Source organism: Strigops habroptila, chromosome 1, assembly GCF_004027225.2.
Source record: "Strigops habroptila isolate Jane chromosome 1, bStrHab1.2.pri, whole genome shotgun sequence".
NCBI lineage: Eukaryota > Metazoa > Chordata > Aves > Psittaciformes > Psittacidae > Strigops > Strigops habroptila.
In genome coordinates, this window is record NC_044277.2 from 144,805,523 (window position 1) to 144,831,720 (window position 26,198).

Sequence of the window (26,198 nt, forward strand, 5' to 3'; positions counted from 1 at the left end):
TTCAGGGCTGGCAGTGGCTCGGTTACTTTGGCTTGCTTTAGAGCAATATGCTTTTCTGTGTCCGTTCAGCTTTTAGGCTGTCCTGAGATAAGTCAGCGGTGGTCAGCTCAGGGTTTTGGGAGTGCAACAGTGACCTAGGAGTTCTCTTTCCCCAAAAATGTAACTGAGGACTGGAGTTTTCAACCTCATGCAATGCAGGTTAGCTATCAGCTTCTCAGAAAAAGAACTACAAAGATGGGAATGTGTTAGAAGCTGCTAAAATACAAGGTATGATGGTGGAATGGCTGCTTCTTTCCCTTCCCTGCCATTGTTGGACCATTGTCTCTAAAGCTGTGAGGTGATTTTGTGCTTCAGCTGCTACAAGAAAGAGGAAAAGGAAGGTTTTTACATCTCTTTTATCTGGACCATGGCATGGGTTAAGCCACTCGGGGCGGGGGGGCTGGTGGATTTTTTCTTTTTTGTTTTAACAGATTTAGTGGATTAAAATACAGGTTAATCTATAACTTCTTACATTATACAGCTGTGTCCTACACACATCCAGGAGTTTGTGCCTACAACTGAAAGAAGCTTGCAAATTTCACAAGTATTTGCCCTTTACTGCCAAGCGGAACAGTAGAAGAGCAAACTGGATATTTTTCTGCCTTGCATGTAGGCACAAGAGTATTTGTTTTCTTCCTGAAAGTCACTTTTCTGTAGTGTATGATTCAAAGAGTCCAATTCATCTCTTAGGTTCTGCCTGTAAAATGGATGATCAGTGAAAGATGCGCAGGTCTGACCTGAGTGGCATGAAGAGACATGAACATGAATGATCCTGGTTTTGTCATGTCACTTCTTTAAGTAGAGAGCCGCACTTTTACACTGTAAACATTCTCACAGAGATAATGGCATAGATTTAGTAGGGACCTGCAGCAAGAAGGACTGATGCTTTGCATCAAACATGCCAGGGGAGTCTGTACCATATATACAGAAACACTGCTGAAGCTATGGGATTGCACTGAGTTAATGATTCCATGAGATAAAGGGTTAAGAGCTGACCGGTGAGTGTGGACTCTGCATCAGACAATAGAGGCATAGCTGACATATTGAGCAAGCTTGTTTTCAAATGAAATATAAACAAAGCTGCTTTCATCGGAAAGTGCCTTTCAGATAGACTTGTACAGCCTGGGAAGAGCTGTATGGAGTTTGCATTCTTTCCGCACATTACATGCCTGGCTGCCAGTAGCGTTTCACTCTTAGTTTAGTATTTTACACCTGTGAAAATGGGGTATGAAAAGACATGCTGCATCTCTGAGTGTGACAGAACGCAACAATCAATGCTCTGAAGGTAACAGCAACAGTCCAAGGCCCGAAACAGGGAGAAATCAAGTCTTGGTCCATTTCTTCAAGCAAGTACTGTTATTGCTGGGAGAAGGAGTGGACTTTGCTGTACGAATGCTTCAGATTAACTCTTAAGCACATAGCTGAGATCACATTAGATTGGGAGAAGATTTTAAGCTATTTCAGAAGGAGTGCCGCTGCCCGCCCTTCCCCCAGGTTCTTAATAACTGGAGCATACTGACTCACCAGTATAGCCTGGTATCAGGGGCACAAAACCAAGCAAGCATATAGAGTTAAGCCTGTGATCATAATTCCCAGTGCCTGTAGGGAATCATAGAATCATAGAATGGTTAGACATTAACCTCTCCCATGCAGTAGCAGAGTCACCTCAACCTGCAGTATAATTGGGAAGCATCTGCAGGTTCATGTGCAGAGATGAGATGAGATGTCTGCTGCATTTGTGATAGTTTGTCTTACAGGTGCTACTATCAGTAAGTTCATCCGCTTTTAGCCTAGTGTCTGGGGGGGCTCTAATAGTCTTCAGATGTACAACATCAGTTTGACCAGCCCACCTTCAACGAATCTTTTTATTTCTCAGATAATAGTTAAGACATTTCTTTATTAAAATCATAGCTCAAGGCTTAACATCAGTCTTTATAATACTTGGGTAAACAGTCAATCTTTGTAATACTTGTAAGAGCAAGCATCGCTGATTTCAGCAGGAATATGGCCTAAATCATGGGTTCATGCAGCCAGCTTTTTCTGACTCTGTTTGCACCAGTATGACTGTAATATATCTGATCTATTAGACAGAGATTTCTCTAGCTTTTCCACACCACACACATTTCTGCAGTATTTCCTTAAAGTTCACTTTTACGGCTGGCATGGCTGTAGTTAAAGTAATGGATATAGATAAAAGTGTTGGCAGTTTTCTGTTTCCCTCACCCAGTTAAATGTCTGCTCTGTACAGTATGTATGCTATGTGAGGAATTCGAATGGTTTCCAGTCAGGACACTGATTTGCAGATTTTCTTATCTCAGGCATTTCTTTTAAGTACCTGGCACCCCCATTCAAATAATAGTAGAGCCAGGCTCTACCATGAATTGAAGGAAAAAGGAGATTTATTTAGACTTGTTTCAGTGTTGCTTACAGAAATAGTGAGAACCTTCCTCCTTTTTACATTAGAAAGATTTCCTTATGGGAAACATGCATTAGCACAATCTTAACTCTTTGTAGGACTGAAATTGTAGAAAACAGTGCTGTTGAAGCGGCGCTTATTTGAATACCTGTTGAATTGCTTTAGGCACAATAACTAAATGTAACCCTCACTAAAGCTTGACTGGTTATTAAAATGCACCCGTAAAGAAGGGATTCAGCTGTTCCTGTATAAATCCCAGTTATCAAGAGAGGCCTTGCAGTAGTATCAGCCAGCTCCCTCAGCTCTTGCGTGTGCAGCCTGTCAGGCCCCAAAGGACGTATTGAGGCCTTTCAGTTCTTAAAAGGGGCCTATAAGAAAGATGGGGCAAGATTTTTTAGTGTGGCCTGTTGTGACAGGAGGAGGGGTGATGGTTTTAAACTGAAAGAGGGAGATTCAGGCTGGACATGAGGAAGAAATTCTTTACCATGAGGGTGGTAAAACAGGGGCACAGGTTGCCCAGAGAGGTGGTGGATGCCCCATCCCTGGAGACATTCAGGGTCAGGCTGGATGTGGTTCTGGGCAACCTGGTCTAGTGGAAGGTGTCCCTGCTCATTGCAGTGAGTTGGAACTGGATGAGCTTTGAAGGTCCCTTCCAACACAAACGAGTCTATGATTCTGTGACTTAGGTATGTCCAGTTTGTTTAAGTGCTCCTTTGCTTGGTCCTCCTCCACTGAGGGTAAGTCTTCCTTGATCCACATTTTTCCTGTGGTCTCAGGGGTTTGAGATTCCTAAAGGCCTGTCTTACTGGTAAAGACTGAGGTGAAGAAGGTTCGAGTACCTCAGTGTGTCATTTTCCTTCAGGTCCCCTGCCCTATTCAGCAGTGGGCTGAATTAATGCACCAGTTTTCTGTCACTTTGGTGTTTAAGTGCACACTGACGGTGTGTGTAGTCACATAGGATACTTGACTAGACATACCTGATCAACACTGTGGCTTGTGGAATGCGAAACAGCTTGGACCAGACAGGACTGTTTTCATTTAGGGCTAGAGAATGTACCCTGGAGAACTGACCAAACAGTTTGAGTGGTGCAATTCTGGAATTGTTACTCCGTCTGCCATTCGTCTTGCTAGATATTTTCAGCAATCAACATCATGTTGTAAAATAAAACGTTACTGCTCGAACAAATAAAAACTCATCTTTATAGTCCTATTAAAGAAAAGCAGATTGTTTTATAAACGCTTCTGTCAGTACAAGGACCATCAAAATGTGACTTGTTTTTTCACTTGCCTTACACTTTGTTTCCTTTGCTGCAGAATCTCGAAGTTACACAGAAGCCATTAACCACTCTCTGGTGATGTCTGACAGCACCGTGGGCACTAACCCGGCCTTGCTGAGGGCTAACATGCAGACGGATCCTTCCTTTCAGCACTGTTTCGCATCTTCATGTACTGTTTCAAGTAACAGTCCTATCACAGGGGCAGAAAGGTAGGAAAAGATTCTCCTACCTTACTGTTTAGTTCTCATAACTAGTTTCCAGCCAAGATGTTATGCGTGCAGAGCATTTGTGCAAGGTCTTTGAGTTTGGTTGTTATGTTCAGTGATGATGTCCATCAGCAGGAGTTCACCACATACACAGGTGTTATTTGTATAGCAGGGATATAGTTAGCTTTGAAGATAAGTAGGAATACAAAAATAAATAGGAATTTATAGCTCAGTTACTTTACTGTGTGCTAGTACAAGCTCATACGTATTTCCCTGTGTGCTTAACCAGCTTCTCTAATGCTTTACTGAAAAGCATTTCATGAAATTTCACATTGGAGTAAGTGTATATGAGAGAGAGCGCACTCTCCTCACTGCAGTACCTGTGTTTCTAGTCAGTAAAATGTCAGGATTTGGTTTTGGTAGTGAAGAGCTGACTCCCTCTCAACTGCCCAGCAGGCTGAGAGGTTTTATTATTTCCTATTTGTATTATGGTAAACATATAGGGCTCTGGACCAGAGCCTGAATAGTATAAATTTAGAACACAGTTCTTGTCCAAGGAGCTTACAACATAAGATGACAAATAGCAGGAATCACAGCAAGCAAACAAGGAGTCCCAGGTTACTGTTAGAGGGCTCAGAAGAACATGACAATGGGTGGTTGGTCATTAGCTACACCCTGTATTTACTTCCTAGATGAGGTGTTATGTTACAGCTGTTTAGCCTTCCTTCTCTATCACTCTGCATCAACATTCCTTTGTGGCTAATTATCCTATTCTGGTTCTTGGATCATTGGCTCCTTTTTCACAGTAAGTATTTGGAATGTTGTTGGTTGGTGTGTAAGACTCTCAGTGAGGGGTTCAAGTATGCTGATACCTATTTATCTTTTATTTATCACATCTAATTGATTTCAGGCAGTACTTGGACTGTGTGAGAATGTTTTTGTGACTGTGAATGTGAATCATAAGACTGAACAAAGTATGTTAGTATTTTCGGAGGCAGAGGAGGCAATGTAACATTCATTATAAGTGGATATGAATTAAAAGCTTATTGGGCAATGGAGTCATTATCAAGTTTACATTCCTGCTTCAAGCTTTATCTAGAAAATGTTCCTTTCTAAGCATTTTTTCTGTCATTTTTCATCTAGCAGATAGCTGTAGCTCTGGGTTTTTTTCTTGCAATGATTTCTTCTGTTTGTTTCCCTTCTACTTTGATCTGTTCAAATCTACTGGTATCCATTTCCACAATTTCCTTTTAATGAAAAATCCTTTCTTTTTTATATATCTCATGTCACCTCTTTTCCCTTCTTCTTCCCCTCACCTTCTCCCCTTCTTCCCCTCACCTTCTCCCCATTTCTCCTGCCTCCCATCAGCATGGCTAGGTGGAGGGTGACATGAGGCAGAAAGTAATGACCTACACTTGAAGAAATGAGTGATCAGGGTAGGGCTGGAATCCCTTGATCCAGCTGCGTCACCAGGTCCAGCACATGTCAAAGAGCACCCTCAGGAATTGCCCTGGGTGAGGTGATCCCTTGCTTTCAATGATTGCTGCTGCAGTACGGATTGTACAGTGACACTTGAAGGGAATGATTTGACTGTTGGTTTCTTTTTCTGTGTTCAGTTTTTGGCTTTTTTTTTTTTTTTCCATAGCTCTTCAGCAACAGAACGTCCTTGGCTTGAAAGCAGCCCTAAAGCTTCCCCCTCACTCCAGCTGTCAGTGGGAAACAACAGACCACCAGGAGGTTACCTTGTGCCCTCTGAATTTTCCAATGCCGTGCAAGATGTCTCCCTCTTGTCTCATTTCCAAAGTCCAGGACTGCAAGTTGTCACCCTGAACAGCCTGGAGAATTCACCAGCAGAGCCACAGGAAGAACGTGCAGTCAGCAGCAGTGCCCGGGCCTATCTGAGCTACAGTGGGGGCACCAGGGGCAGTAGCTCCCCCCAAGAGGAGAAACAAGCTGCTTTCATAGCCAATACTAGCATGTCTCCTAAAACTGTGAGCTCATCAGTGGCAAGTGCTGAGGACAATGGTGTTTTGACACAAAACTTTATTACAGTGGCCTCTGGACTCAATAGCCAGAACAGCGCAGTCCAGCAGCACCATGCAGGGAATCTACATGCTCAACCACCTCTTCCAGAGAAAAAGAGGTCCTCTGAAGGAGACCGTTCCTTTGCCTCCGTGTCCCCTTCTTCAAGTGGCTTCTCTAGCCCCCACAGTGGGAGCACAATCAGTATCCCCTTCCCAAATGTCCTCCCAGATTTCTCAAAAATGTTAAGCACTTCCCCAGTGCCAGGTAGGTTTGTGCATCATAGAAATGCAGATTGCATTAGATTTTATATGAGTTTAAAAGAAGCATTTAGGGGATTTTAAAAGTGGGGATAGGGAGCAATGAAATGAAAATGGCACAGAGGGCTTCAACATTTGCAGTAAGTGGCACCAGCTCAGTGGGTTTGGATGTATTTCTCAGAGAGCAAGGCTGCAGGAATCTTTCTGCACTTCCCTAGATGTCAGCCAAGGGCAGCCTGCCTTTTGAACTGCCAAACTACAAGCAAGCAGTGTGGAGTCCAACTTCTTCTAATAAGGGCTGGATTCTCTGCACCCTCCTAGACTTGTGTCAGAATAGTTAAAAATGCAGATGTGTATTCACACTGAGAAGTTTGTATTTAATACAGCTTTACAAATGGAAGAGTTTTTAATATTTTATGGGTTTTACAAAATGAAACTTCCAAGAATGCTTTCAGAATCCTAGTGTATAGTATGATATTTGCTGGTTCTAAATCAGTCCAGAGTTCTTCTAAATTGTCCTTCTAATCACAAGTGATTTGAATAATGAAGGTGATTGGAAGTTGAAAAGAAGAGTAAAAAACGCTTTTGTGTTTAAACAATGTCTTGACCATTTTTTTCCCTTTTATTTCACAGAAAACACAACTGATAAACATGTGACTGTAAAATTTGTCCAGGACACATCCAAGTTCTGGTATAAGCCAGATATTTCAAGAGAACAAGGTATATCAACTACACACATTCGGGCATATCCATTCACAGAAAGGCTAGTGAGAGAATTCTCCTTGAGTTGTTCTGATGCATACCTGATGTCTAAAAAAAATACAAGAATAAATACAGAGCCCAGAAGGGCCACAGACAGCCTCACTTAATTTATTTTGTCCGAAGGCTGTATTTAAGAGTGGAGGGCAGTCAGGTAGTCTCTAAACAATATTCACTTGACCAGACAAATTCTTAGCCTAATGGAATGAACTCCAAAGTAATTTAATTTTTCCTGTAGTAGCTGCTGCAAATGTACTTCACTGGAAAGCTCCAGGGTTTGGAATGGCAGATATGTGTGGGGGAATACTGAACTGCTCTCAGAAACGTTTTGAGTACAAGTGTGCTGCTCTGGCATGATCCCAGCCATGTGTGTTTCCCTGCACAGATAATAGGTTGAGAGATGCTAAATATCAGAGAAGAATTCATTAGCCAGAAGTCGCCATAAAGGCATCCTCATCTACCAGTAGCCTGAATTTCACTGCCAGCTGCAAGTGACATACATTATTTCTTAAAAGTCACGAAATAACACCCCCATGCAACAACATCTTTAAGATGTACAATACAGATATAGTACACCTATATGCAGATGTATTACGGAATGAGATAGAGAAAGCTGTTACTATGTATGTGAAAATAGATACATACAAATATATACCTTGCCTATGCAACAGTGTGTAAGTAAAGCATGGTGGGTGCTTTGCAAATGCAGTTGGTCTGATGGTCCTTGTGTCTGTATTGTAATATTCAGCTATATTGAATTCCATTTAATGAGTTATAGCAGGATTTCAACTGCAATTCTTAAAATGTGGTTGTCGGAAAGTAAAAATAACAGATTAGTTCTGCATTGGGAAGGGAGTCCATGCTAAGCCAAACTAGCGTGAGCTTCAGCTACTGGCAAATAATGAATTGCTCTGTTTAGTTCATAGTTTCTCAAATGGTGAGGATGCCTCATCGTAGTGGTATGTATGCCTTACAGCGTAGTGGTAAATTTGAGTTCAGGGGAATAAAGATCATAGAAAACAGATCATTAGTTCATCTTTGGATGATGGGTTTTGGTGCTTTAACTCCAGTCCCCTTCCCCATGTCTGCTCCTCCACCCATAATGAGAACTTTAAACGTGCAAAGAAAATGTCCTGACTTGATGTGAGTCCAGAGAGGGGAGTAGATCATAAAGGAATTTTAAACCTAGCTGCTTGAACACATGATAAGAGAATCTTCCCAACCTTTTAGTATGCATCTTTTCACCCTACCAAGTAAAAATCCTTTTAAAAAGATGTTTTTAAGATCCTGCTGCTGAGTAGGAGGAGCACTTGTCCTTTTTTTCTGTGCTAAATGGACTGCTCATGTGCCAAATGATTACTGTCCCCTGTAGATTTAGAGGTGTTACATGTGTGCTTCTGAATTGTGGGGTTTTCCATACTCATCTTCCTCCTTTCAACACATGACAGGTTATTATCCTACAAGGATGCTGGAGAGGGACTCTTCATCAGGGACTGTAGCGATAGGACGAGGGGTGATGGGTTCAAACTGAAACAGGGCAAGTTCAGGTTAGATCTAAGGCAGAAGTTCTTCCCTGTGAGGGTGCTGAGGTGCTGGCACAGGGTGCCCAGAGAAGCTGTGGCTGCCCCATCCCTGGCAGTGTTCAAGGCCAGGTTGGACAGAGCCTTGGGCAATATGGTCTAGTGTGAGGTGTCCCTGCCCGTGGCAGGGGGTTGGAACTGGATGTTTAAGGTCCCTTCCAACCTAAACCATTCTGTGATTCTGTGATTGTGAAAATGGTTGTTTTCTTCACCGCCTAACAGCTAATGGAAGAGAATATATATCTCTTCAACAGGAGAGACAGTTGTGTCTGCATTTTCCTGATTTTCTGTTCCTACACTTTTTCATGGAAAAAAATAAAGTGTGTGTTTGTGTTTATAATGTAATCATTGCTCAGGCCTTGCAAAACATGGCTTCATGCCCCATGTGCAGAATTCCCATGTTCTCTGTATACAGTTAAAAGACTCCAGGGTCAAATCTGGGCTTTTTCCAGGGTTTCTTTGAAGGCTTCCTGATCATTAGAAACTCTGGAAACAAGCAAGTATTTCCAGAAAGTTTAAGGGGAAAAAAAAGTAAAGCAAAGTACTAATGTTTTATTTAGACCGACTTAAGATCAATCATTAGATGAACCTTTTGAGTTTAAGATTTTGGGCTGCTCGATTTCAAAGTCTGCAGCAGACTCATGCAAAGCAGGAGCAGTTTCCCTGCAAATGGTTCCTCCTGGGGAGGACTTCATCTCACACTTCCAGCAGAGCTCACAGAATACAGATGTCAAATATTTCAACGCTTGGACGGTCAAAGAGTAAATATTCTCTTACATTTCCCTTGCTTTAGAACTAGTAAGGGAGTGAGACTGCTTAGTAGGAACAGAAACTCAGTGGTGGATGAAAACAGATCTGCTCCATATGGTGAAGCTTCATAGGGAAATCAAAACAGTGCTGTGTAGTCAGCCTGGGAGTGAGAGTGTGCTCTCTGTCACACTTCTAACAAGTTGACAAAATGTCAGCTGGAATCAACTTGCTCTTGCGCTGGTTGTAGGAATCCTGGTGGGACCTGCATGTCCTTCTCAGTTTAAAAATGAGCTGGGATCTATATTTCAGACTTCTCTTGAAATAAGTATCTATGAGATTTGCACAAGGTTTTTCCACTCATATACACTTGACTGTATTATCTTCTACAGCAGTGGGGGCAGAGGAAAGGATCTTACTTCCTGTAGTCTCCTATTAATTATAGATTTTCACTTTGTACTTTTTGGGTGTGTGCATTGTTCTGGAACTGTTTTTCTCTCTCTTTCCCGGAATCCCTGCAGCCATTGCTGTTCTCAAGGACAAGGAACCTGGCTCATTCATCGTTCGAGACAGTCATTCCTTCCGGGGAGCCTATGGGCTAGCAATGAAAGTTGCTACACCACCTCCTTCTGTGCTGCAGTTAAACAAGAAAGGTACTCCATGCCCTTCTGTTTATTATTTAACAAGCCACACATATTAGGAAGTTCTTACTACAGGGTAATAATCTGGAGGAATCTCCACTCTTCTAGTAAATGCAACTTAAATTACAGGCTCCATTTGGTACCTTGTTAAATGAGATTGGATAAGCTGTCTGTTGTACTTTATAGTTTCACCATGGCTTGTAAATGTATGTTCATTGTAGCTGTGCATGCATTGTAGCTTAGCAAACTAATAGAAAACCATGGGTCCTCTCAAGCAATCAGAAATCTGCCTTTGATCCACCTACCACCATGTAAAGCTTTAGTTTGGCTGGAAGGTTGAATATTTTTGGCCTTAAGGTTTTGTTTTGAGACAGTTCTATGTTAGATATAAATCTGAGGAGGTTCCCTAAGGAAAGATGATAGTTTTTAAAAAGGAGTGATTAAATACACCTACTCTCCCAGCTCCAGTGCCTCCATGTATAACTGAGCCTGATAGTTGTGAAAGGTAAAATGAGGAAAACATACAGAAAGCGTTATTCAAGTTCTGTACACTTAAATCTGGTATCTTGAGACAATTTCTAACACAAATTTGCCGTGTAATCCTTCTTTTTGTTGCCAAGAAGCGTCAGCAGAACCACTGCAGTGTCTTTCTTAATGAAGTGTTGTGGCTCAAACCATGACAGGGGTGCACAGGGGCAGTGATGGCAACAACAAGGATGTAAATGGAGAGTGGCTGTAGGTGATTTTACATTTATCATCAGACCAGTGAAGTCCAGAACACATGAAAGTTCAAACTGCTAGTCTTTAAGAGCCAGTTTATGTTAGTTGTGCCACAGACAAGTAGGAGAAAACTTAGCTCAGACTGCAGTATTCTTCCATTTCTCACTCTGTGATATTCTTTTGAGTCCCGCTGTTTCATCCTAGAAGGCACAAATTTGTTCAGTTTCCTGCAGATTTTCTTGTTCCAGGCTTCCCCTTCCCACATACCCCTGTAGTAATTTAGGTTTAATATTCTGGGAGCATAACAGCAAACAGTAAGCTGTTTTAGAAGGTGGCCTTTGCAATATTGCTTGCATAGAAGTTTCTGCTGTCCAGATTAATGTGTTTATCTGTATTAGCTTGAAAGTCAACCCTTGATGTCATGTGTTTCCTTGACTGTGGCTGATAGATCAGTGTTAAAAAGAGCTTTTCTGTGTTGTTGCTCTTTTGCTAAGGTTTGAATGATTGGGTGACTCTGTCCCATCGCTATGAAATAACCTTTAAATTACTTGGAGAGAGATTCAGTTTGTAGTGAGGTGTGAAATCCTGTGAACCAGCCTCCCAAGAAGTAGTGAAGTTTTCCTAATTGTATGTGTGCATATGTATGTTTAAAAGAATGTTAAAGCTCATGGGAATTTTTCTGTGTCTCTTGGACTTTGAATCTCCTCATTACATCCAACTTAACCATTTTGATTTGTCTAGGGCAATAAATGAGAGAGAAAAACTGTCTTCAAAAACCTGGTGAAACCTGAGGATTTCATGTAATTGTTTTCAGGAGCAAAGACTTAGTGTAAAATTGCAAACATTGTAAAACTGCACTGAGAGGCTTGGCATCGTTACCTTGGTGTAGCTCAATCGTCTGTGTTTTAATCCGGAAAAGTTGTGTGAGCAAAACCATCACTAAAATCTGAGTATTTTGTCACACTTTGACTTGTCACATTGGATACAAGTTCTTCCAATGGTTAGAAATTCCGCATAGAATTCTGATGCAAATTTCTAACCATTAGATTTCCCAATTTCTATTCCTGTCTGTAGTTGGGACCCTGCTTGGAAACCAGCGTGTATTTGGCTGTCACTCACTTGTGGTTACTAAACCTTTTCCTCTGGTTGTCTAAAGTGAGCTATTTGCTTGTTTGTTTTTTGCAAAATGGCCTTTTTACTACAGCTTGTAACCTTGCAGCGGAGCAGGTCTAATGTATTCTTTGCATGTTGTATATAAAACATTTGGTGGTAACGTGGAAAACTGCTTCACAAAGACCTGCTAATTTGTGAGACTGTTGTCTCTTCATTGCTTCTCTTCATGAGCCTTCTTTTCTTTTTTCAACACAGTTGGAGATTTGTCAAATGAACTTGTAAGGCATTTTCTGATTGAATGCACTCACAAGGGGGTGCGCTTGAAAGGATGCCCAAATGAACCATATTTTGGTAAGTACAGTACATCACAGGGACGCAGAAAATGGAAACAGTTTGCATTTGCCAGAGCTGTTTTATAGGCTTGGATGGAGTGCAAATGAGAGAATACTCTGCTCAAGTCCTGATGGTTTCTATAGAAATGCATTCTGAGGTTAGAGGAGCCTTGTACATGTTTACCTTAAGTATATGTGCAAGCTTGCCTACTACTACCAATGCAGCTGCAGACAGTTGAGCTAGATTACTGTTATGGGCCTCACTGATTCAGGACTTTCACCTTAATTTGACCTGTGCAGTATGTATTCTGTGTATTAGCTGCCTAAAATGGCATCAGAGTGGGACATTCACGAAGTATGTTATGCTGTGTCAGCCTACCTAATGTAGCATGATGAAAGCACATTGCCCATTGTGGCAAACAGCCAAACATCTACCTAGCTGCTCATTCATTTGCCCTCCTCTATGGGGCAGGAGGGGAAAACAGGATGAGAAAGCTCATGGGTTGAGATAAAGACAAGGAGGTTTCTAACCAGTTACTACTATGGGCGAGAGAGACTCAAGTGGGGAAAATTAATACATTTTTTACCAATTAAAATCTATATTCAGGCAGTGAGAAACAAACATTAAAGTAACACTTTCACTTCCCCTTTTCCCAAGCACAACTTCACTCTTTCCCACAGACTTCTTACCCCCACCGCAGGCAGTGCAGGAGGGGATGAGGGGTATATGGTCACTACAGAACAGTTCCTCTCTGTTGCTCCATCCGTTTCCCACTTTTTCCCTGCTGAGGTGTTGGGGGTTTTTTGGGTTCTAAAAATGAGGTTGGTTTAGGTTGAACTGTGATTTTCCTCAAGTGCATCGTTATAGTGTTCAATGTTTGTTGATAAACAGGATCTAAGGATGGCTTTTTGTACAAGTAGGCTGATGAATATTACGCCTTCGTCTGACTCCTTATAGTCTCACATGCTAATGTCAAAGATGCTTAATTATTTTAAGCAAAGTCCAAATGACAAAAGTGACTTTGAAAAGAAGAATAATTTAATAGAGGGTTTCTCTAGCCCATCTTTGACACTTTCAGAAGCACAAAATAGGTGTGTGTAGACAAAGCACTATGCGGTGGAGACTAGGTGGCTTAGAGGCAGAACTCCTTTTTCTCTGCCTCTTAGCTTTGACCCCTTGTGCTCTTACCATCTTCATAAAATTATATTACATTGAATGTAGCTGAAGTTAAGAGCATTGAAGGGAATTTACTGACTTTCATATGTTAGGGGTTGTTTTTTTTTGTAATTTTTGTGCTTTCTCCATTTAAAGCAAAGTTTAGGATTTAAGCAGGGAAAGAGGGCATATGATTGTGATTAATGAGTTCAAGTACGTCCAACTGGGAAAATGCTGGGAAGCATACATTAAAGTTGACCGAAGAAGGTCTCAGCTTAGGTGCCAAGAGAGTATTTTTCAAAGGGCAGGGGGAAGGCCCCTTGATCTATGAAATACTTGAGAGCCAACATAACTGTTCAGCATTCTTGTTGTCTGCCAAGTTAACTGTGCATGTCTTGTTACTCTTCTGACCACAGGGAGTTTGACAGCTCTGGTGTATCAGCATTCCATCACTCCACTGGCATTGCCCTGCAAGCTCCTCATCCCAGACAGAGGTATGCTGGTTAAAGTGCAGAAGAGATATACCCGTCCAAGCTCTGCTTCAAAGTGCTAGTGTCTGAAGGCAGGTGAAGATGTCACAAGTTGAGATCTAAGCAAGAATGCAGAGGGAAGGAAGCTGTGTTTTGAAAGTGGTTCTCCAATACTGCTGATGGCTCTTAGCCAAGGTGTAGCTGTGAGCAGACTAGTACTGTGATACTCCAGTTACAAACACATGTGTCATGGAAATCCACACAATAAATCTACCGTGTAGGAAGACAAATGTACTTCTCAGACATGAAATTACACCTGTGTAAAGTTAGATGTAGCCACGCATTCAGGTCTGGGTGGCAAAAGGGAAGGCAAGTAGGTAAAGAACAGAAAGTGCCCTGAGTGTGACACTGGCAGGGAGGCAGCAGCAGCTTACATAGGTCCAAATATTGTTTAAGTAAATGATCGAAAAGCCTGTGTTAAATCATGGGGCTGTAATTTTAACTTTGGTTATGGTGATTTTGTAAACCACTCTTAAGACAACAGCAAAATGTAGTTCTGGCTTGCCCCATGATTCAGTTGTCCGTTACTCTCCCACATGAAGTTAACACCACATGTATTACTGAAATGTTAAACATTCTTGTGGTTTTCTACTGAACTCTGTAAATGTTTGTTAAAGGCCATATGTCAGTGTTCAAACATAGCATTGGAATTATGCAAATACATTAATGAAACCATTTTAGCACAAAAACATGATATGGTAGATGTGACCAGAAATCTCTTTATATGGCAAAGCAGTGTGGTAGGTGGGCTTGTTCTGCTTACCCTCCTCACCTAAAATGGAAAGCTCCTTCATTCTGGCAGAAGTGCAGGACTGAAACGTTTGCCTTGTCCTGAGTAAACATTATCAGAGTGAATTTTTATTGTGGATTTATTTTTTAATCCAATTTGATCACATACTTCAAGATGATCTTCTGTGGTTAATGATTCTGGACACGGTGTGTGGAGTATTTAAAGCATATGGCTAACTCTGAACATGTCAATAGTGTCACATACCCTATTATTGCTTTCTTCCTCATTTGGATGGATTCAAAGACAGCATGCATCATGTTAAATACAGCAGTGAGATCTTTTAACATGCATATATGTAACTGAAAGAGCATACTGATGGACAGTTTTCTTACTAATTTTAACAGGAGATTGGGAGGCAAACATTCCACTGCTGTCTTAATAGTTCAGATGTTTGTTTTGTGCATAAGTATGAAGAAGGGAGGATTATGTTGTCATCTTCTGAATCAAAATACAGTTAATTGATTTCATTGTAGAAACACAAAGTCTTTATGCCTAAATTAGTGTAAATAAATAAGATAATGAAAGTTGCACTATTTAAAATGAGGGCTATAATGAGGGAATAGAGCTATTAGTATTGTTTTAATGTGGTGGTGTGTCCCTTATGCTATGTAGTTATGTCTTATTGTCAGGAAATAAAGGTTGAGCATCCCTCCTGCAGTGCTGGAGGCAAAAAAATGATGCAGCACAAAAGCCACATGAATGATTGTAGTTGCAGATACAAGATTGTTTCACACTTCTGGCCAAGAGTTGGCCAGTGGGTGAGATGACAGTTCTAAAAGCTAAATTCATATTTGTCTGAGTGCATTGGTCTGTCGATTCAAGCCCAGACAAGACATGGACTGTGTTTTCTGTTTGCAGATCCCTTGGAGGAGACAGCAGAAACTTCTCCACAGACTGCTGCAAACTCAGCAGCGGAGCTTCTTAAACAGGGTGCAGGTCTGTTAAACCTTTTCCTTGCGTTTGACTGTCACCAAATTTTGTGTCTTACAGGCTGGGAGAAGCTGAAGCTTAGACTGGACTGGAGGATGTTTAAAGGGAGCAGTTAAATTTAGACTGCTGTGTAGAAGTGTAAAGGGTGCTGTGAGGATATATACCAAATTCTTTTTCGTTTCTGCAACCAGGTCCTAAACTCTACAACCCTGTGTTTGCTTTCCAGTCATGTCTCCCATGAGAACCTGAGGTATACATAGGTTGGCTCAAGCACAGCAATTTTTAAGTGGCGACATGGCTTTCATAACTGATGAACTTAGAGAAGGTGTTTTCAACCTGTGGTTGCAGAGGTTCGTGAACTATGCCTGAGGTCTGCAAAGGGCAACTAAGGAACGTGTTCAGTAGGTGTCATAACGCACTGTTGTGGACATGGTCCTCTGAGTACCCCTTCATAATCTTATGGCTGTCTTTAGTAGAAATGCAGCCACTGTGTTATTCGCCTCTACGGTGTCCAGGGGATCCTGTCCATGCCCTCCCATGCTCCCTGGTTTTCACTCTTCTATGAATTCTCCCAGGATCTGTCTGTCCACCAGATTAGTCCCATTAGAGCAGGAGAATACACTGCATTTGACACACTCCATGCCTTTATGAGAATGCTGCCTCTTTGCCCCCACCCAGTTTAGGGCATTGCTGAAGGGGGCAGTTGCCAAGCTGAGCAGCTCTGGAGAGTGTTGCTCCTTGCTTGTGCAGCAGTCTGCTTTGATTTGAGTACCCCTTCGAGTGCTGTAATCAAGCAGGCATGTGTGGCTGAGGCAATGGCAAGCCTTTGTGAGGCTGTGCCAGGAGTGAGCACACATTGGCCTTTCTGTGTGCTGGTGCTGACAGGTTTGTTGTGGCCAACAAGGGAAAAGAACCAAGGAGAACTCATTTTTGTAGAACTTTCCCTCTTCCAAACCTGCCTGGACAAGTTCCTGTGTGACCTGCTCTAGGTGGCCCTACCTTGGCAGGGGGTTGGTCCAGGTGATCTCCAGAGGTCCCTTCTAACCCTAATGACTCTGTGATTCTGTGAAAACCCAACAGAAGGGGCATGTGTTGTCTTTTGAGAAATGTTGGGTTCTCCTTGCTCAGGCAGTGCTTTTCAAACAAAAATAAATACTCCTTGCTTCAGCTGAGGCAGTAGGCAGGTAACTCCTTATGGCAGTTATCACATCATGAGTCATTTGGGAAACTTGGTACATCTGGGTTTTAGTTTGGTGGTGGTTTTGTTTTTAGACAAGGGTTTGGGACCTGAATAGATGAATTAGCTAGAGGAAATGCTCAGAGGGTTTTTTGCCTTGATACCTCATTTATCACTGATTTTCCATGTTTCAGAAGTCCTTCTCCAGTCATAGAAACATTCCAGTTGCGGAATTCAGTACTGAAGTGCAGACCCAAAACATAAATTGTTTCTTTTCCAACTCTCTGAGCTGTGTTAGCACCTGCAGTTTAGCCAGAGCAGATGGGCTTTTCACCTGCCCTGCTTTACAAGCAAACAAATGAAGATGTATTTTCCTGAATGATCGTTTTTTTATATCTGTCTGAAAAAACCTAATGAGCATTTCCAGTCATTATCTAAATGCAGAAGCTGACTAGAAATCCTTTGCCTTCTAGAGAGTGACAACTGGAGACTAGAAAATATACAGATAAGTGGCTTTTCCCTAGAACAGACCTTGCTTTCTTAACCTTCCTGTTCAGCAGCAAAATTTTCTGACCCAGATAAATCCCAGTGCTTCATACCTGTTTCCACTGATACAGTCAAGGGACTAAGCATTCTAAACAAAGCACATTCCCAGTCTGACAGCAGCAGGGGTTACTTGAAACTGCCACATTGTGTAGCTGTTGGAGTGGCATGGATGTGACTGCAAAATGCCACCTGTGAAAAATGAGAGCAGCAACATTGCAGGGAAGCCGCATTGCACGAAAGACACGTCTTCCTTTTGCTTTAGCCTTGAGTATGGTTTCTGTGGGATTGCTGTCATTTAGATTCCCCATCTAACATTCCCCATGGTCCCAATTAAGAAATCTTCCAGCCTTTCTCATTACCTGTCCTCTCCTGTAATCTCCTTAAACTGACATTTTTGCACTTTCCAGTGCTTTTGAAACAGGTTCTGCTTACTGGGTTTTGTGGTTCAGAAGTAAAGAAAGACACAGTATTTGGTGACAGGTTTTGAACTGTCACATTGAGGGCAATTTAGACAAAATGCTTCGCTGTTTCATTTAGAAACAAAACGTGAACACAGTCTGTTGACACCAACGCAGTGTGTGACAGAAGAGGAAGGGAAACCCTTCATCTGAGTCTCCAAAGTGGTGAGGAGTGTGACTGTGAAACAAGGCAAGCTTCCTGTGGTGGGAAAGGCTCAAAGGATGATGAAGAGCTTTAGATCTATACCAAACATACACAGTAATGATGTGTGAAGAGGAGAGCTTATAGTTTGGAATGTTATTAACTGTTTTGGATAAACATGACACAAAGCTGTTCAGTGAGGAAGGCCTCATTGAACTTGCCATTCGTCAGCTTAAATCCCTCTCTGCATGAATTGAGTAGTAATTGATTCGAACAAAGGTTGTTGAAACGATCACACCAATGTGCAAATACATTTGGGAAATTTGACACTTTCAAATCAAATAAAACAAATCTCTGGATCCCTTCTTTCACTGACAGGCTCCAGAGCTCAAAGTTATTGGGCTGATCATCATGCTGGAATCAAACTCATGCTTACGCAGTCATTAACTGTATGACTGCTAGGTTGTTTTGAAAGTGCCAGTGCCTAGCTGTGTGTTTTATGTAGCTAGTCATAGGAGAAAGCCTTAGTCAGATTACAGAATAGCCATATGAGAAGAGAAGCTATTAGATTTAATTTAGTCTTTGCTTTCATAGCAAGGTTGGCAAGTCAAACTAAACTGCTAAACAAATGAAATGTTAGATGGTAATTTGCATGCATCAGCTGCCAGAGTTGTGACCTCTGTCCTGGATACCTACACAAATGTTTTTACCAACAGACAAAGTCTGTCAGAACCAGTGTTTCACTGCAGGTGTGTTTAATCATTCTTGTTTGTGCTGTAGAGTAAGACATGTTGTTAACCTGCTTGTAAATTTTACTTTCTACCAAAGTATTTAACTCTTAAAGTATTTAAGCATGTGAATAATTCTATTAATACTATATAATAATAATAAACACTGTATGATGTTATATGGCACAGTTACCATATAGTACTGTATAGTATTATACAGTATTATAGTGCTAGTATGTAATGCTATGTAATATTAATACTTATTTTCCTAGTGCTTGCTGCAGATTTGATGAGACCAGGCCTGTGGTCTCCAAAATTTATAGTCTTGAACTATGAAGAAACAATTCTTCCCTGTGAGGGTGCTGAGGCGCTGGCACAGGGTGCCCAGAGAAGCTGTGGCTGCCCCATCCCTGGCAGTGTTCAAGGCCAGGTTGGACACAGGGGCTTGGAGCAACCTGGTCTAGTGTGAGGTGTCCCTGCCTGTGGCAGGGGGTTGGAACTGGATGATCTTAGGGTCCTTTCCAACCCAAACCAGTCTATGATTCAACAGTCTATGAAGCAACAGTGGGCAAGGTGAGGCACACGCAAAAGGTTTGCTGCCGGTCTTCCCTGTTTGCTTTACAAAGGTGGAAAGTTTACATGTTGTTTGGTTTTGTTCAGAAGACACCTGTTTGCTTGTTGCTGGGTCATGGCCTCTCAGTCTTTCCCCTCTTTCATTACAGCATGTAACGTCTGGTACCTGAACTCAGTGGAGATGGAGTCCCTCACGGGCTACCAGGCAGTACAGAAAGCCTTGAGCATGACACTGATGCAAGACCCTTCTCCCATCTCAACTGTTGTCCATTTCAAAGTGTCTGCGCAGGGAATCACGTTGACAGATAATCAAAGAAAGTAAGAGAATATGCAGCCTTGTCCCCAACGTGTGTGTTGGCTGCTGTTGATTTTCCTAGTTACGTTTTGCAATCTCTGTCTCAGAGGATAATAGGATATTCTAAGGAATGACAGTGAAAGAGTCAGCTGTCCGCAGGACTGGAGAATGAATGTTTGAAGCTATGGATGTTACGTTCCACATGTCAGCTTTTACATCTGGAAGGTCACTTTGTCATGGCATTTTTTTCATGGTTATTTCTTATGAAAAGAGAAAGTAATAGCTTTGCCAGCATTTGATATTCAACCTATTCACTGAAATAATTTATCTTCATGGTATCTTTCACCAGTATCACTGAACAGAGTTAGCCTAAGCAGACGGTGTGCATCACTGTGTATTTGAAATAATGCTTTAGATAGCCTATAAAATACCATGGTGAAAAGGTAATTTATGTTTACTTTGTAGTGAATGCTCTTAAAGCTACCACAAAGTCTTTAGATTTGAAAACTGACAATTACAAAGGAGAGACAACAGGAATTTGTTCTAGGTTAGCTAAAAGAAGTGCCAGACTTCTTAATTGCATGGGGTCTGGAAGTGTTTACAGCAGATCAGGGACAAAACCTTACATGATAATGCCTAGGAGTGCTTGTATTTTGAAACTTAATATAATCAAATTATTCACAAGTTCCAAGAAGTTGCATTTCCCACAGACATAGTATCTGAAAGGCCAGTTTTAGCCATACTTCTAGTTCTTTTTCTTAGCTTGAGGGTCAGTTTTCTTTTGGCTCTACTTTTGATGTTACTATTCTAAATATGGATTTATTTGGTTGGAGCAGTTCAGGTAGCTTTTAAAGTCACTCAGAGATAGCAAAAAGAATATATGGTCGTTATTAAATTGAGATGAAATGTAGTTTATTTTTCAGATCTGTTTATTGTTTCATATTTTAAGCATCTTAACTATTCCTAAAACTTGTTTTCTTTCTTTCTACCCAGACTCTTTTTTCGACGACATTATCCTGTCAACACTGTTATTTTCTGTGCTTTGGATCCACAGGACAGAAAGTAAGGAAGACAAGCAGTATTTCTAATGTGCTGTTTGTATTGTTGATCTAAAAGAAAAAAACTAACATAGGTTCAATTTTTATTTCTTTTTTTCTTTTACTGCTTCCTACATGGACAACCAGGTGGATGAAAGATGGCCTTTCTGCAAAGTAAGTGGACACCTGTCTGAGTCTCTTTTAACTGAATGTTTTAAGAATATCAGTTTCTCAGTGTTCTAAATTATCCTTGTCAGGGATGTAGAAGGGAAAGCAGCTGTTGAGACAAAAATCTCTCTGCCCACTGTAATTAGATTTTAGTTACTTCATCTGCACCTCTCCAAGTCAGAGCCTAATTATGTGATAATGGGATGTCTGGAGCCAGAGTTAGTGTGGTTTCTTTAGGCTGCAGGTCTATGATTTGACTAAAGTTTCAGAAATGAAAACAGCCATTTGCTACTCAGCCTTGTGTTCCATTTGTCCAGCAACACTAACACAAGCTTACTTGTCCCACTGATAGCTCTAAAAGAGAACACCCCCCCCCCCCAGCAGATAGATGAAAACACTCTCAGCAGTACTAGTGTGTGGCATAAATATATAATTACCAGTGGATTGGAAAGTGCTTTCTGTTGAAGGCAAGTGTCATTGTTCCCCCCTTACCAAAAGAAAAACTCTAAACAGGGAGAGCTTAGGCACTGGCTTCTGGAAAGGAACAGAAATAGACGGCTTAAGTCCTATTTCCAGTACTTTGTCCGCTGGCCTTCAAACCATCTTTTTAGGCAATTCCTGGCACACCACACCACATACCTCCCAAGGTAGGTAAGAGAACAGCAGTACCGAATCAGATTAAATATATCCTCAGGGTCAGCAGCATGTCTCTAGTGTGGGATGCAATATAGAGTAGAAGGAAGAGGACAGTCTCCCGATTCTGGCTGTCCCAAGTCACTTAGGAGCTCTCAAGTTGGCTGCTGCACCTGAACCACTGTGTTTAGCAGTCACCCTGGACCTTGTCGATCAGAAGAGATGAAGTCTGATTTGTGCTTTTGGCTTGTGCAGCATCCTTTCTGCTTTATGAAATGAGGCGATGCCTGCCTGTCTATTGCTGTTGCAGAGTATTTGGATTCGTTGCCCGGAAGCAAGGCAGTGCCACAGACAACATATGCCACCTATTTGCAGAGCACGATCCAGAGCAACCTGCCAGCGCCATCGTGAACTTTGTATCAAAGGTCATGATCGGATCCCAGAAGAAGATCTGATGCCTTCACATCCTTGACTCAGAGCTCTTCACTGACTCCACTGAAGGAAAGCACTGTGAGAGAGGGAGAAAGCATATCGAGCAGCAATGCCTGACCCTTGTCATTCCCAAGAAGGAAAGCAGAGGACGGGCTAGCTGCGTTGTGTCGCAAGAGTTTTGTGTTTGCCTTTTCTTTGAAGATGCCTCTGACTTAACAAAGCATTATTTCTTTGTTTTTATATCAAAGGACAAAACAAAAGAAGCTGGGTGCCACCCAAACCCGTGAGGCCCAAACCTGAATGAAGCATAAATGAAAAACTTTCCTCCTGAAGGGTTTCTAATATATTTTCACATGCTGTTTCTCATCATCTATTGGAGCAGAAATACTCACTAGGCTGTGCTACTTCTTTTGTGCAGAATATGTTTTGTATAACCTCCACAATGACACTTGCCGTAGTTGCATCAATGGTAGCTATAGGCCTTGCAAACATGCTCTTAAGGGAATGATGGTCTGAGGAAGACTATTTGCTCTTCCCTTCATCCTTATGTGATCAGTGATGGGAACTGAATGGAGAAAGGGGAAGATGTATGTGAAGAGAAGGTTTGTGCAAGTTGATTTCTGATCAGGAGTGGAAATGTGGAGCATTCAGGGAAGTTGCTCTGTGTTAAGAGGGCTGGGCTGGTTTAGTTGGAAAAATTTTAAATAGGGGAGAGGTGGCAGAAAAAAGTTGTGTGGAAATCTGTAATTGGGGTTTTTGTATTATTTTTTTATACAGAGAACTAAGGGAAGATTCTGTATTATAATAATGACAGGATAAAAATGAGGGAAAACGAAGATTTTATAATTTATACATTTTTTTTTAACCTTTGTCAGATTATTTATAGTAGATCTCAGATCTTGGTATGTCATAGAGATATTCTTAAACTAGGCCATTGTTGAGCTTTGCCTTTTTAGCTCTATTTTGCATAAGTAGAAGTGTGTATAGCCTGTCCCTTGCTAAATACAGTTTGACTTTTGTCTTACAGTGATAAGCTACTTCCCATTTTCTGTCTCTGCAGTACTGTTCTGGTAGTAATATTTGTTCCCCTACCTAATACATAATTATATTTGTGGATTCTTGCAGCCCCATTTTTATTGGAGTTTTGTGGATTTTTTGGCTTTTTTTTTTTTTTTTTTTTTTTTTGATCTTCAGGAACTATTTTTGGTTTATAATATTTTTTAAAGAATTCCTTGAGTTTGGAAATCCAAAAGGGAATGGAATATATTTTGCTACTCTGTCCCACTTCTTGAGAGCATTTATGTAATGGTTTCTACAACTATCACACTTGTACAGATCTCTGTATGTATACATTGGTATTTTAAATGCCTAACAAAGTGCTGGTTACCTTTACAGAAAGCTGATAAGGTAGGTTACAGTGGAAACCTTCACAAGGAGAGCAAGCCACTGAAGTCTACTGTGGAACTCCCATTCACTTCAAAAAGAGCAGTAATAGACCCCCATATCAGAACTGATGGTAATAAGACGGCTTCACTTTTGACAGTGCTGAAAAGCTTCACTGCCTCTGTTTCTTTGATGTGTGGCTGTCAACATTATAGCAATAAACGGAGGAATAAAATGACTTGCTGAATTAGGCATGCCAGTGCATGAGGCACTGGATTCACTAGTAACTGTACCACTTGGAGGATTTAATCATTTTATCCACTTTTACTAAATAATGGTTAAATGGAATGGGGAACTCTGGTTGGGCTGTATGGTAAGAAGTTTCCACCAGTTTGGTCTGTCCTGTATAAACTATGATCTGTCTTATATTAACAGCTCTCTCCCTATTTCTTAAAATATTAGGATCATGGAAACCTTACTCAGTGACCATAGCCAAAGTTCTTGGTGTAACTATGAATTTTGTATAAATAACTTGATACTTTTTAAAAGGAAGGGGGTGAGGAACAGAGGGAGAGAGAAAAAATATTTTAAGTTTAATGTATTTGGACCGGGAAGTGGAGAATCAGCAGAAGTGGGCATTGGATGTCTAAAAGGGTGAAGCAATCCAAAGCGTAGTAGCTACCGTTGAAGCAACAAAGGCAAGTGCCTCTGATTTGTACCAAATACTTCTGTTCTTCTCACACAGAGGTATACTACTTAAACAGTGTTCATGTACCATCCAAAAGAGAATGCAGCTCTTACTTGAGGAGTTTTGACCCTTTTGAAACATGTGAGGACAAGTTTCCTTTTAATATTCAGCCAGTTGAAGCCCAGTGAATTTCTCCACCTGACACCTCAGTTAGATTTAAATGTGAATTAGATTTAAATCTGATGTGTTGTGAGCACTGAAATGAGAAGGAATTTTTGCTACATTTTTTTGCTTCTGTAGATGACACTTAAATTTTAGTGTGTCTTGTTAGACACCATGTTGTTGGCCTTTGGGCTGAAAAGAAAGTGTCATTTTTTTCCCCATTTTTATCATTTCCATTCAGGGCCTTATTTTTTAGTCCCTGCACTTTCTCAAGCTGCTGGATTCAAGAGCATAAGGAATTGAACGCTGACACTCCTGGTGGTGTTTCCTGGGAGTTTAGCTCTACTTGGTAAGTGGGGAGAAAAGAAGTTGCCCTGTTTCTAAGGGAGGTGTTTTATTATGCGTTCCTTTGGATGTTATATTGCCACCTGCATTTGCTTTTAATGAATTAAAAAATGCACAAAGCAAAATAATTCTGTATGTACCATTATGTAGTGTATGTAGAAAGGTATTCACGAAACATTTGTTCATGGCGAATACAAGACTAAATAGTTAATACAGCACTTTCTTTCAAGGTTTTTTGGTAGATGTGTATATGCAGTTTCATAACTAATGGCAGCAAGTTGACATACGTATTTAGCCAGACTCCTATTAACCTTTTTAGTAAATGTACTACTATAATCGTACAGTGTTAAACTACAAAAATGCTAAAAGCCATGTTTTTAATTAAACGATTTCCATGTATCCAACAGTATCATTAAAAAAAAATAATCTAATGTTTCCTTCTTGGTTTTACCTGCTAGTGCAAATTTTTGTCTTTTTCTTGAAACTGTAAAGCAGCATCAGAAGGTCTCCAGTATGTAAATGAATGTTCTATAAATTCTTTGTATAGTCATTTTCTCTGCTCTTCAGATATCGCCTCTGTTCAGATTCTAATAAAATGATGAATGTGAAATTTCACAACACAATGTTACAGGGCGGTCTGTTTGGAAAGAACGTTACCTTCTGGCATTGCTAATAACCAGAACCTTCTTGGTGAAATAAGAATAGTTTGTGATGCTGAAACAGGGGGTTGGTTTAGTTCCTTCAAGATTTCTTTCAAGGACTTGATGTCACATGAGTCTGTGTTAGTGGTTCAAGTCTAGTTAATGTGTATGATTTTCCTAGTTCATTTGCTGTTACAATGATATAAAAGTGCCTTTTGCCTGCATTGCATATTTCAGTGTAAGAAGGGAGAATATATGATGTCATCTTCTGGGATGTCTGTACCCATTTAACTGTGCCTCCACAGTGACTACATTGGAAAAACTTCCAGAGGAGCATGGCGGGGGGAGAAACCTAATCCCTAGCTGAAATAGCTTTCAGAGTACAAAATCTGTGCATCAGCCACACATTGAAGGTTGAGTTATATGCATGCTTTACTGGGATTACTTCTGAGACTGATAAACTCTAGTATGTCATGCTGATGCCTTTTCTATGAGGAGTAGGCTGGCAGGAATTCATTCAGTGTCTTGACTGTCATTCATCACTACAGGCCAGAAGTTCATGCATGGGTGTAACACAGGACAATTATTCATGACAAGTATTCGTCCTTTATCAGAATGAATTATAATGTGGAACAGACGACAAATGGATTTTCTGTGTCACAGTCCAGTCTCCTGTTAAGCTCTTCTTCTTGAACTCGGATGCCACTGTGCGCATGTGTGCTGCTATTGCTCCTCTGTAAAGGCTGCTCTGGGGACTCTTTGCTCCAGTAGATGAAAATCTGCTTTCAGCATTCATCCTAAATGTACTCACAGCTAGTTTATATGCAGTTGTTCTTATGCCAGCATTGTCTCTTAGCATGAATAACTGTTTTCTCCCTGAGGTATTTATAGCAAGAGATGTGACCCCCCTTGTGTCCCTCAGTCTTCCCTTGGCAAGGCTGAACAAGTCAGCACTCAGCCCTTACATTTTTCTTTGAAAGGGTGCACAGGCCTGGGTTTTTTTTACCTTTTGTCAGTGAAATCATTTCTCTGAGGGACCACGAAGTGAACAGCCAGACTGTTTAAAAGCGGAACAAGCTGCTGCCTTGTGATTTCTAAAATACATACATTAAAAGAACTCTTGGAACAAGAAAACCTGGCTCACCACATAGGCTGAGTAAACCTCTCCTTTGCTTCTGCTGTTGACACCAAGCACAAGGGTTACAACAGTGTAAACTACATCCGGCAATCTGTACAAAGGAAGTTACGAGGGCAAATAGCTGAAGAAGTTCT

General features: G+C 41.1%; 1 protein-coding gene across 5 annotated transcripts in view; it reads left to right on the forward strand.

The window, feature by feature from the left end:
• TNS3 (tensin 3) overlaps positions 1-25,195 on the forward strand; it is a 198,625-nt gene extending 173,430 nt beyond the window's left edge. For all 5 annotated transcript variants that reach the window (XM_030487554.1, XM_030487525.1, XM_030487545.1 and 2 more), the window contains 11 exons: positions 3,770-3,941; positions 5,584-6,227; positions 6,854-6,940; positions 9,828-9,959; positions 12,036-12,131; positions 13,685-13,762; positions 15,447-15,524; positions 19,292-19,460; positions 20,431-20,499; positions 20,622-20,648; positions 21,586-25,195. In XM_030487554.1, the coding sequence (XP_030343414.1) occupies positions 3,770-3,941; positions 5,584-6,227; positions 6,854-6,940; positions 9,828-9,959; positions 12,036-12,131; positions 13,685-13,762; positions 15,447-15,524; positions 19,292-19,460; positions 20,431-20,499; positions 20,622-20,648; positions 21,586-21,730 (1,697 nt within the window). In that variant the 3' untranslated portion in view covers positions 21,731-25,195. The remainder of the gene's footprint in view (positions 1-3,769; positions 3,942-5,583; positions 6,228-6,853; positions 6,941-9,827; positions 9,960-12,035; positions 12,132-13,684; positions 13,763-15,446; positions 15,525-19,291; positions 19,461-20,430; positions 20,500-20,621; positions 20,649-21,585) is intronic.
• Positions 25,196-26,198: the final 1,003 nt, after the last annotated feature.